This window comes from Athene noctua, chromosome 1 (genome assembly GCF_965140245.1).
Source record: "Athene noctua chromosome 1, bAthNoc1.hap1.1, whole genome shotgun sequence".
Taxonomy (NCBI): Eukaryota; Metazoa; Chordata; class Aves; order Strigiformes; family Strigidae; genus Athene; species Athene noctua.
In genome coordinates, this window is record NC_134037.1 from 260,249,566 (window position 1) to 260,262,785 (window position 13,220).

Genomic DNA, 13,220 nt, shown 5'->3' on the forward strand with positions numbered 1-13,220 from the left:
TACAATGAGACATTTGGCTTCAGGAGCTTATGACCGAGGATGTTGCTGTCTCCTCTGCCTCCATCTGTACCACTTCCTTCTTTACAGATATAATAGTTAGCTAATAAATTAACATTTGTATACTGCTTTAAAAATCACGAGCACTAAATATAGGTTTTTATTAGCTCATATCCTGGCAAAGTATTTCTTTCATATAAATGACTGGTTTAATTGCAATTTTTAAAACGTACAAAATGATTGGAGCTCTGCTATTTATCATTCTTCTCTGCAAAAGTTTGCCAAGGTAGGAAGGAAATTGGGTCAAGAATTTATTGCAAAAAAGCAGATAAGCATTTTACTTTAGGGTTCTTTTATGTCCATGATTCCAGGCCTAATAATCTTTGCAAATCATTAGCATGTCATGGACCAGAATCCATCCTGAAACTGTATGATCTCACCTAATAAGTTTTGTGTGAAACTCCTAGACTCTCTTGGTCATCTTCTTGATAGTGATGTATGTCTCACAGATTATTTATTGAAATGACATGCTTAAAAGCATCAAACAAGACCCTTTACTTGGCTGTGAAACAGCAAAGGATGGCTATATCTGGTTTTCATAAAATGAACCCAAAAGGTTAAATGCCTTGTCCAGGATCACACAATAAATTAACGGTACAGCAAGGCATAAGAGAAACTAGCACTGTTTCCCAGACTCTTGCTTCTCAGCAGTAGACAGAGCTATCTCTTCATCTCTGGAAGGATTGCATGGCCCAAAATGAAGATGGTTTACTCGCTGCTTAAACCCATGGCCTCGATCTCTTAAATTCTCCTGTCTTTTGACCTTGTGCAAGGTCAGAAATGCACACAGTACACTGCAGAGATAGCGGCCTCGTGATAAGCATCTAGCCTTGGTTGTTTGGGTGGGGTTATTTTTTTCATTTTCCAGAAGACAGACTTTCCAGAGATAGAAATTCACCTTACGACTTCAAATGAAACGCTCACGATTCAGAGGTAGCCACTGAATAAGACACTGTGTGTTTTCTCGAATGTGCTCTGCTATGTCTCAGCTAAATGGTGGAGCCTCTTACTGAATTTTGCTTTTTTGTCTTTTACTATTAAATAGTGGAGCCTGTTACTGAGTTTTAGTTTTTTGCCTTTTACATCGTAAGACTTATAAAAGATTGTGTTTGTTGCATCTATTTGAAACAAATAGCAATAATTAACATTTATATAGCACTTTCTGCTTTCTAAGCACTGCGCAAACACTAACTAATTACTCTTGGTTTAGTGTAAATTAATGTAATCCTACTCTGCTTTACAATCTATTTGCATCTTTTGTTGACTGAGAGCTAGTTCAATTACTTCTGATCTTTGGTCTAACTACTCATTAAAGGTATGGCTAAGAAGAGCCATTTATATCTTCGATTGCCTTCTCCCCTCCCCAACTCCTTCATTTGCTTTTCCCTTTTCTTCCCACAATGTCTTTTTGCTGAATATTCCTCAGACTGAATTCCTGAGCATGGCAGCAAAGCTTTCCTTCAGGAGACTAGCGAGCATTTCCACTCATTTTGTTAAATGATACAAAACCGTTCTCTTCATTATAAGAATGACTGAATAAGTCATTCTGTTTTGCCACAGAAAATCACACACAAGATGTTTTTCTATGGCAAATCAAACAATTTATGACTTAGTCACCAAATTAGTGATCTTAGTACCAATAATCCAGAATTTAGTTTCTAGTTTGGGTTTGTATAAACCACCTAATCTCTTACCTAGCACTTTATCTACTGAAAAATGTGAAAAGTATTTGGCTTTCATGAATACTAGCACAGAACTCAAGAACTCCAGCAAACAGGCTTCTGAAGTGCAAAGAGGAGCTGGGGTTTGTGCAGTCTCTGCCACTGACTTTTTTGCATCACCTTGATCAGGTCACGTCCCTTCTGCCTGTCTGTTCTGCCTGTTACATGGGAGAGATGCCAATGGACCTCCTTGAACAGCTAAATCGTTCAGAAATTAAAATCATGCAACAATGTGAATGAAGATCTTTACAGTGTGGTTAATCCAAGTGAATTTAGACTTCTACTCTTCAATGAGTCAATCTAAGGTCCTGCTGGAGTCAATAAAGACAGTAATTTCTAGGTAATAATGTATCTGTGTCTGTAATAGAGGTCTAAAAAAATTTTTTTAATGAATCTTGTCCTAGAAATGACTTTTTTTCTTCACTGATTGCAGAAGGAATCAAGTGTGACTAGTTTGGCTGCAGGTGTTTGCAGGATTGATATTAAAACTTAGGCGAGACAACTTCTACTAACATGGGCAGCCTGTTCACCCCACCACGTAGATTTACAAATGAAGCATAAAATCAGAATCTAAATTTTACCTTCGGAGATTTTACCATGGTGGTAATAAAAACCCCAAAAGTAAATAAAAATAAACCCTGCTGTTATTTTTTTATCCTTGGGCACGTAGAGAAGCAGAGTTTTGCAAGGATAATATAAATGCAATGTTTTATCTTTTCACCTGAGCTACAGCATCACTTATCATTATCTCATGAAGCCCCCTCCTTAACACATCTTGCAGTCCTGCAGCATTTGTACATCCAGAAGAGCGCCTCCACGTCTGTTTTGGAGGTTCATCCCCTCTACGTCAGCACTTAGCTGCCACCCAACAATCAGGTGTAAATTCTCTTCCCAGAGTGTAGTCTGTGTCAAGCAGTGATTTGTGGGTACGTCAGATGGAGTTCTCTTTGTAAGAGGGATAGCATCTGCTTAAAATCTCTTTATTGTTATTCCAAGGAGGTAACCCTTTGTTTAAAAAAAAAAAAAAAAAACACCAAAAACCAAACAAACCAACCTCTAATTATTTTCTATTTCTAATTTACTATTCTTATCTATTTTTCCCTCATAGGCATTTTACCTAAGAAAAATATACTGCCTACTGCATAAGCTTGGTGTGTAATTGAAAGTTAAGCTTTGGACACAGTAGGGGTTATACTGATTAATCAATCCCTAGCATCTTTCAATGCACTCTGATTATCTCACAGAGAAGTCCTAAAATAAGTCCATAGAAAAGCAGAAATCAATTCATGGGCCTTTGCAGTCTTTTTACAGATAATTCATATTTTAATAAATTTAGTTCGAAGTCAGACTCTTTGGGGGATTTTATCAACACAAGAAAACAGACTTGTTTCTTTCACCACTGAAGGAAAGCAAGGACGGATTACCCGGTACCTCAGCATCTGAGACAAGAGCAGGGACAATTTTGCACATGACGCCGTAGTAAGCCAAGGACAGGTTGGGTGTTAATTACTGGAATTAACCTGGACAAGATAGTGCCTTTGCCTGCAGCAGAGGGAAGGAGATACTTTTCCCTGTGCTGTTTGTCCTGCCTGATTAGGTGAGAGCTTCCCTCTGCTGCAGGAAGTTTTCCATCATATTGTTCTGCAGAGCGTCCACATAAATAGTGTTAATAAACAGGCGGGTACAGAAAGCATCAGTTCCTAGAAATGCTTTTTGAGCACATCTTTAAATACTCCAAATTCAGTTGAAACTATGGTATCCCCTGGCCACCCGCTTGCAGTAGCGAATCCCAGTGCAGGCGTAAGCTATTATTCTATCATTTTCACAGCCAAGCCCCCCCAAAAAACCCCAACCTTCAGTTATTGCAAGTTTTACATTACACTTCTCCTTCAATTCAAGCTGCCACCCTGTAGCAGCTCAGATACTGGGCTACATCCAAAGGGTGTAAAACAGTTGTGCTCTGAACTGTGTTTCACATAGGAGGTGTACACCGACATGATACTTTTACGGAGCGATACAGATACATGGCAAGGTTTATGCTTTAAACTTTATCTACCAAGAATTTTCTCTTTCTTAGTTTTCTTGCAGCAAACACAGCCACTCCTGATAGTGTCAATGTTTTTAGAGGCAGGATTAGAGCCTGCTGTGGTGACGGCAGGGAGGAAAGGCAGACATGCCTTCTTTCATAGATGAGTCCCAGCCTTCATTCAGTTCTCTTCTGTGAGAGCAGAAATAATGCATACAAGTGATAAACAAGGGACACCTGAGAGTAGGTATGAGTTCAAAGCCTCGTTCTTATGGGAAGGGCTGTGAGCTCATCAATATCCTCATGGAAGAGCCAAGACCTCTGCACACCAGGCAGCGAGTTTAGAAAAGACAAGTGCTTTTTTCACACAACACATAATCATGTTGTGGGGTCTACCCACAAGATGTTGCAAAGGGCGAAAGCATTTAAATGGGTTTAAACAAACTTTCAAAGGACACGTCCATGAAGGACTGACAAACCCAATGGTCCAGCTAAAAAATTTGCTGAACCCCATTCTTCTGAAAATGTATCAAGGGTAAGGACCAACCTTACTCCTTAAATCCCTGTTCCCAACCACTTTTCCCTTCTGCTCTTCCAAAACACCCACTGCTGGGAGACAGGATACAGGGCTTGATGGTCATTTGGCCTGACCCAGTACAATCATTCTCCTGTGCGTGATTTCAGGAGCTCTTCACAGGATGGTCAACTGGTCAACCCTTAAGACACAACTACATGGTACACAACAGGCATGAAGTTGAGTATAGACAGCTATTTGAGAAGTTAATGTACAATCTTGTAAAAAGTTCTCCTGTGTAAAAGAGAGTTCATCTGGCCTCTGATGCCTCACCAAGTTATGCTTTGTATATTTATATGCAGATATGAGACTTTTTTTCTTCCTGTTTTTCCCAGAAGCTCAAAAAAAGATGCAAACATTGCCTATGACTGCATTGAGTCCACACAGAGGTAATAAGGATATAGAGTTTCCTTGTTCAGTTTACTTGGCAGAGAAGTGGAGATGCAGAGGGAGTGCATCTGTGTGGGTATTCCCTTACCAAATGGTAGGATAAAGAGGTTGAATGACACAAGGTGTGCATGGGAGCTGTCTTGTGAATCTTGCTACATTTTAATATGGGCCACCGTTTTATACTAAAAGTTGCCTGTAGGCCACAGCAGACCACTAAGAATTAGATACAGAGCTTACCCAAGAGTGGGTGCAAACCTTACCGCCCTGAGTGAGTGTATTGGGTCTGTCTGAGGTGGAGTTAATTTTCCCCATAGCAGCCCTCATCGTGCTGTGTATTGGTACCTAGAAGGCTGTTGGTACCACACCAGTGTTTGGGCTGCTGCTGAGCAGTGCTCGCACAGCATCAGGGCTGCCTCTCCAGCATCCCCCCTCATCAGTGGGCTGGGGGTGGGCAAGATCTGGGGAGGGGACACAGCCAGGACAGCTGACCCGAACTGACCAAAGGGATATTCCAGACCATGTGATGTCTGCTCAGCAATAACAGCTAAGAGGGAGAAGGAGGAGGGAGGGCATTTGTTCTGATGATGTTTGTATCTGGAGCAACTGCTACGTGCATTGGAGCCCCACTTCCCGGGAAGTGACTGGACTTCTCCTGCTGATGGGACGTGGACAATAAATCTTTTGTTTTCCTTTGATTCCACGTGCAGCCTTTGCTTTTGCTGTATTAAATTGCCTTCATCTTGATCCACAAGTTTCTCCCATCTTATTTTCTGCCCCTGTCCTGCTGAGGAGGGGAGTGATAGAGCAGCTCAGTGGACACCGGGTGTCCAGCCAAGGTCAGCTCACCACAGTCAGCCTTGTACCAGTGTTTTCTTATTGTCTAGAAAACTAGAGATTTATGAAATAAGTTTTACTGCTTTTCAGAAGACAGAACAGATTCTGATTTTCTTTTCTGGAGAAGCACATTGAGGAAGCCTCTGCCTAGGACTTCCACCTAGGATGTTTGAGACACATTCAAGACTTTGATGCAGATTAACATCTTAAATCTTGGTCTTCTGTATCCCAGGTAAAAGCCCAAATTGGCAGATGGTGGGTGATGGAGGAAAAAACAGATGGTGGATGATGGGGGAAAAGTGGGAGCTCTTTGGTGGCATTCATTCAGTGACTACATGGAATGGAGATGACAGTTCTGCATTTGATGCCACCACTGGGACTCACTCTCACACTCTGGGATTCACTGATACACAGGCTGGTTTCACTGGCACATCACACCCCCAAAACTTGAGTCTTACATAGTGAGCCAGGGAAAATACACAGACTGGACCTAAATTAGTCCATGTTGTCAAGCTGACTCTTCTAGCATTTATTATTTAAATACCTTTATGCATTATCTATTAAATTGAGGTTCTGAAGAAAGCCTACTTTTTCCAAGAATAGCTAAATAGACTAATAAAGAGTGTTTGAATATAAAAATGTTTCCAAAGTGATTTCCATTTTAGGAGAAGCCAGAGTAGGGTTCTGATGACTGCAGCTGCAAACTGCTTATATTATATTATGTTATAAAAAAACCTATTTGAAAGCTTTTTTAACTTTTGGCCCTAAAACCTTCCCCTAGCACAGGCTAAGAGCTGCAACCCATGAGGAAAAACTTAAGGGTTTGCAAACCAGAAATAATTGAGATAATTGCATTCCAGCCCCCTTCATGCTTTCCCACCATACTTCAAATCTCAACTACTGTTTCAAGCTTTTCTGGGCCTCCAACTCATTGCAGTTTTATTTTTATTCACGAGAAGGTCACAAACCACATCTTTTAGACAGGACATTACCAATTGCCTAGCAAGTCTCTTACCAGTAGAAGAAAAGCTTAGTGGTTGAGACCACAAAAGGGAGTTTTTGTTACTTTCTTTGAGTACTGGGTTGAAGCCAAGTAGTATTAACTTGACTCTTCATTCTTCTGTCTTGTGCCTGCTTCTTTCCAAAGCCTTTGCCAAAAATGTGAGACGATGTTATACCTACAGCTTAATTTATTTCCTACAAATACCTCCTGGGATTGGAACCTCTGTTATAAATCTGAAGCTTAAAGTTTAATAAAAAACACAGGAGTCTTTTATGTTATAGAAGAATCTCCCAGAGATCTGGTAAATAGCATCACACTGTTTAAGCCACGGTTGTGTATTTGCTAAGATCAGATCATTGCAGCCTCTGATCACCTGGCAATATAAATTCGATTTGAACCACTTCTAAGTACATGCCTAAATATCTGCTGAATACATCAGAACATTCAACACTACGTTTCTGCTGGCTTTGTGCTTTAGACCAGGTGTGGAATGGCAGGCAATATCACAGACTTTTCTGGACAAACAGAAATGACCAAATAAGATTTTCCAGGTTCAACATTTTGTGCCGTGAGACCCGAATACAGAGCCCCAAACCAGGTATTTGCATCCTCATGGAAGTGTGGTGGGACTGTCACAGTGGATTGAGTTGTATCAGATAAGATGTTAAATGTCAGGTGATGACTTAACTTGGTGTAGGATATTAATAACCACAGCCACAAAGTAATTCAAGCATCTGGACTCACAACATCTTCGGTTGCAGCTTAAGATCCTGAGTTGGAGATAACTTCCTAAGTAACATTGCTGGTTTGACCCTAATATCTGTTGTTTTGGAGAAGATTAATGTATTACATGGTGAAAAACTCTCTCCTCAGACTCTGTGGGTTTTTTTCATCATCCACCATGGGATTTCACTAGTCAGACACAACTGCAATTGTACATGCTCCACAGTCTTTCTGACTGAAAGGCACTACCCAAACATGAAAAAGTATCTTGTTAATAATACCTGAAGTTCATACCACTCTTCTCACACAAAGATTTCAGACATGCATTGGCCAAGATATTTTAAATTAAGTATTCCGCTGTGCTTATGTGACTTGATTCTCAAAAAAAATCCATGGCTCAGTATAAGACTCTGCCTGGGAGATCAAGAGTCTGCTCTTAGTCCTGTTGCTTTCTTCTTGTACCACCTTAAGCAAGTCACTTTGACTTCCCATGCCTCCTCTCTTCCTCTATAAAGTGAAGAAAAGGATACTTGCTCACTACTTACCAGCATTAGGTCTTAGTTAATGATTCGATTTGTGGTGCCCAAAGGACTGAAAATAAAATCCAGCTTGCTATTCAGTATTCTGTGGCTGTGCTCATTCTACAAAGGGCAGCAGCAATAAAAAAATAGGGAAAAAAATTGCCCTAAGCAGTGGAACGAGATCTACTTTAAGAAGATAAAAAGCAGGCCCTGGCCAAGTAAGAACATGTCGTTTTTTGCACAGGCAGTTTTGCAGAGGAAACCCAATGATTATGGGAAGTTGCTTTGCTTCCCCCAGCACAAAGGTGGGCTGAATCAACCCACCGGGACTCGTGCTCACGTTTTCATGGAGACGAGATATTTTACTCTTCTAGCTTTCTCATCACCTGTTTGCCATAACTATATAGGAAACACATAAAGCTATCTCTACCATTTAAACCCTCACATTTTGACAGAAAATTGGATGATATGACATGCTGCCTTCCAGAACAGGCGCTGTCTATCACCTTGCTGCTAATCTCTGTGATTAGTGACCTGCAATGTAAGTCAGCTATCAAAGACCACCTGTCCCTTTTGCTGTAAGCGCCTCCTAGCATATCGCTTTGTGGTGTCACACTCTCTTGTCTGGTTTTTGATTGATGGAAGTTTGTCTTTTGAGCGGTGACTCAGGAAATAAATCATTCCCCTTGCCATTCATTGAGTGCGATTCTGCAGCACAAAGCCGGTGTGGTTAATCAAAGCTCCAAAGAGCAACAAAAAGTAACAGAACTGAGAATGAGGAGGATAGATATAAAGGATAAAACATAATAAAAAGGATTATTGGGGAGCCAACCAAAGCAAAAGCAAAATAAAAAGAGCTGCAAATAAGCATTGTGTTTACTGCACTACTGCACCAGAACCAGAAAACTGATTTTTTTTTGTTCTGCTTCTTGACATATATGCAAGGATGCAAGAAGAGTTCCCACACCTCTGAAATATGTAACTATGTCAAGGAGTCAGATTTTATAGGCTTTAGCATGTGAGTAACCCTTTCTGGGGTCAGGGGGATTTTTCTGAGTTATTTGAATAAGTAAAGCCTGAAGGACACTTCTGTTTCTGAATTGTACTCCAGATCAGCTTGTGGTCCAGCTGGGACTGTACACTCAGAGAGACCTGACAAAAATAAGAATGGCTATTTCCATTAATTGGACTGGAGGAAAAAAAAAAAAAAAAAAAAAGATGAAATTTGATGTGTTATGCAGACAACGGTGAGATGAAAGAATCAAACTGAGCGAGAAACACCACATTATAGGACATGAAAGTCCTTTCCAAAGAGAGATGGTTCAGACCAGAAAGCTTTTATGGAGGGAGAAGGAGTGAAGGGATGGAAAGGACAATATGAGAAGCCTTGGGTTTTTATATCAGGTCCAGCAAGCTTATGGAAGCTTTTAAAATTATGAGGAGCAATCATGAGCGAAAGGTGGAAAGAAACTGGTGGTTGAGTATGTAATTGAGACGAGTGTAATTCTTTGTATTCACCACGTGCCAGAGAAGTCAGGAAAAAGGTGAGGTGTTGATGGCACGGGTGAAATTGTAGAAGTGAAATCAAGACACAAGGAGTAGCAGATAAAAAATAATAATCTATCACAGAAACGCTGTGAGGCAAATTCCCTGACAACACAGCTCCATTGAAGGGAAGGTATCTAAGCCATCTGGTTATTGGGCCATAAAAATGAGATGACAAGAACTGCATGTCCATGGAGAGGTCCTGGAAACTTACTTAAGTCAGTTAAATGCAACAGTTCCTTCTTTCAAAAAAGTAAAAATAAAAATTAAAAAAAATCTTCATTATGTGTTTTGGGGGTGACCTTTCTAGTTAAAGAGTGTCTCCTTACAAGCAGCGAGAGAGAGAGAAAGAAAGGGCTGAGGAGAGTTAAATTTATAGACATGAATGAATTGGGAATTGAAGCAGTGTTCTAGAGGAATGTGTATGTGAATGGTGCAAATTTACAGGGCTATTTTTGATGAACTGTAGGAGGAATTTCAGTTTTTCAGCACCTTTCTTTAAAGAAAAGAAAAACCTTCATCTGGTGGGAATTCAGTCAATTTCCTGATGGGTTTTTTTGACCATTTCCAAAGTTGCAAGGTTACTAATGGTAATTACAGACCCTGTTTGTACCTTGTGGCTCTAACTGTGCAGAAAGGTTTTCTTGGCACGTGTGTCTCTCCCTCTAGAGGGTTTTTTTAATGACTGGCCCTTGGTAGGAATTGCTGCAATACTCATGAGCAGAGAGAAGCCACCTTTCCTTATTTCATTCTTCAGAGTAGAGCAACGGCTTCTTGCTCACATTTTTCTATCTCTGTCCCCCATGAAAATAAACCAGTTTAAGTGTTCATTATTAAAAGGTCTTACTACAGCACCGTTGTGAAAGAGCCTGGTTTAAGGTGCTTTTTTTTAAAAGGCGTAACAAACCTGCACCTTTTGAGGATTTCACATGGAGATGGTATAAAGGAGAAAAACCAATTCAATAACAATTGGAAAAAAAAAAAACAACAAAAAAAAACAGTCACAATTTTTCAAGCCAAGAAAATCTTTGGGTTTTTTAAGGGAGGAAGACAGTACACTGAAAAGCAATCAGATGCTCTGTTCCCTTTACCTCTCTCGAGTGTGAAAGTGCCAATTTATTTGATTCAATACAGCAAAATATCTACCAATATGCTGTAGATCTCTTACATGCTATTACTATGTTAAACTGGCCCTTAGCAGAACACCATTTCCTTCACTATTGCTTCTATATTCAGGCCTTAGCTTTTGCACCTCTCAGGCCCTTACTCTGCAAAATATTTAATGTGTGTAAATTTTGGCTGGTGTGTAATCCCATTTGCATTCACTATATTGAATTTACGCAGTTCATGAATGAATTGAAGTCAGTGAGTTTGGTGGATTTAAACACATGTTTAAAATCAAAGTGGTGCTCAAATCTCTGTGGATGACTTAAGTAAAGCCCAATTATAAGACGCTCTCTCCTTCCCCCTCATCCTCCCATTTGTGTTCGATAGTTTCTATGTGTTTTGCTGACAAATAGAAAGTGTGAACTTGGTCTGCTGCCATCACTGGAATAGATTGAGAGAGAATTAAGTGGATTTTTTTTTTTTTTTTTTTTAAAGTAGTGTCTTAATTTCCGGGAAGAGTGCCACAGAAATCGTACAAGCCATCAGAATTGCGTTCTGTCATTGCACAGCTCATTTTGGAGGTTAAAGGGACAAAACCCAGTGAGCAGTCTTAGCAAAGACAGAATTGCAGAAATAGGAGTGGGACCCTCTTTTTCTTTGCCCAGCTGCAGGTATCTCACAGCCATCCTACAGCTCTTGCTCCCTCCTGCAGTGTCTCTTCAACTCGAGAATTTCCTTAATTACACTTGTGACAGAACGATTGACAAGTGAAGAATTCATAATAAAATGTTGTCTTTAAGATTCTTCATTACTATTATGATTTGTAGGTTATCAGAACCTGTGCTGAGTCTTCCATCCTGCTCAGGCTCATCGCTTTGGGAGCCACAAAGGCTACATTACACCACATCCCTTTAAACCGAGCTCACAGGGCATCCGTCCTCAGCTATTGCACCAGAGCTGTGTTGTGCTGCAACACAGATCCAGGGCACAGCATCTGAAGTAAGGATGGGGTCTAAGACTTAGGGAGGAGTAAGATTTATTAGTATGTTCCAGATTTAACCTTTCAAGAGAGAAATACCAGTAGAATGTGATTCAGTCCCTGCCAGTGCATTTCCATACGTGTTGGATATTGATATGGTATATATGGTGGAGTTGGGAACTGTCAGTGTGAGGTTAATGGTTGGACTGGATGATCTTCAAGGTCTTTTTCAACCTAGACGATTCTGTGATTCTGTATTTGCTATGAAAAAGACTGAGAACTGATAAGTGTTCTTTGATCCTCTCCCTTTCTAAGTACTGCTAGTAAAAAACAATATCCTGGTGTGGCATTTAGAGACTCAGCTTCTGTTCTTTAGCGGTCAGGAGGACTCAGTTCCTGAGAAACTCAGCCTATAATTACAGATTTCAATGTTTGGTTTGTGGGTTTTATCAGTATTTTTCCTCATAAACCAGTTTAGGTATTCAAAAACATATTTTAATGTCTTGCTACAAGTCATTGACTTTTTTTTTTTTTTTTTTTCCTGTGGCTTATGTTGCATTTAATAAACTTAAAGTGAAAAGACAATTTATGAATTATTTTGACAAAATACTTCTATTACATGTTTTATTTCTGGTATCAATTTCCTCTGTGTGCAGATATGTATGCTTGCATACTCATGCATATATACATTGGTTTTCTCACAGCCATAAATCCCAGGCCATGCTGGTTACACGAAGCAGAGCACTACCATTTATTTACACTTTCTCAATTCTGCTTGAGTTCATATATATTTCTTTGAATAGGAAGACACTTTCATCTGATTTCCATCCACATCTCACCCCTTCATTCTTCTTTTCTCCCCCTCCCTTCCCACTTGCATTCTTACACTGTCTCATTCTTTTGTTCGTTCCTTCTAACCTCACGATCTATCAAAACACTTTTAAAACTATAGGACAGCATTTTTCCAAAGTCCTCTGGCTACCCAAATAGAGACTTTTCAGCATGGCCTGATTTCCCAGAGATTAAGTGACGGATGTACTGAATACGTGCCTCCTGGAGGTGTCTGAATCACTTCCCCTAGAAAGAAGACACAGAAAATCACAATGAGTTTCAAATCCCCTAGTACGTGCCCGGTTCAGACAGATGCAGGTTGCTGCGTGTATGCATCCCGCTAGCTGTGGCAATTATTAAATGAGTCACACATAATTGACACTTTCTTTCCATTGGTAATTGTTCTAAGAGGGTTTTCCTGCAGTCCATTAAATAACCTGTCTTTTGTTCAGTGCAAGAATGTACAAAGAAGGCAAATTAGCCTTCAGGTGCCCAAAGGCATGAACCTAGATCCTATTTCTTTTATTCTCTCTTTCAGGTTATTCCAATCTGACCACCAGACGAACGTCATTATTTTAATGTTGAATACTCAGACAAGGGTGCCATGGATGTAAAAGAAAGGAAACCGTATCGATCTCTGACTCGGCGCCGCGACACTGAGCGCCGCTACACCAGCTCTTCCGCCGAGAGTGAGGACAGCAAGGCACCCCAGAAGTCCTACAGCTCCAGCGAGACGCTGAAGGCTTATGATCAAGACTCCAGACTGACCTACAGCAATCGGGTCAAAGACATGGTGCACCAGGAGGCCGATGAATTCTGCCGAGCAGGTGAGTACCTTTCAGCAGATGCTGCCGCAAGCAGTGGGAGTTGATCAGCGGAGAGCTGGGGCTGGGTGGGAGGATGCCTTTG

At 40.5% G+C, this 13,220-nt stretch overlaps 1 protein-coding gene across 4 annotated transcripts in view; it reads left to right on the plus strand.

The window, feature by feature from the left end:
- TENM4 (teneurin transmembrane protein 4) overlaps nucleotides 1-13,220 on the plus strand; it is a 601,586-nt gene that overhangs the window by 232,314 nt on the left and 356,052 nt on the right. For all 4 annotated transcript variants that reach the window (XM_074918363.1, XM_074918372.1, XM_074918381.1 and 1 more), the window contains exon 4: nucleotides 12,850-13,138. In XM_074918363.1, the coding sequence (XP_074774464.1) occupies nucleotides 12,916-13,138 (223 nt within the window). In that variant the 5' untranslated portion in view covers nucleotides 12,850-12,915. The remainder of the gene's footprint in view (nucleotides 1-12,849; nucleotides 13,139-13,220) is intronic.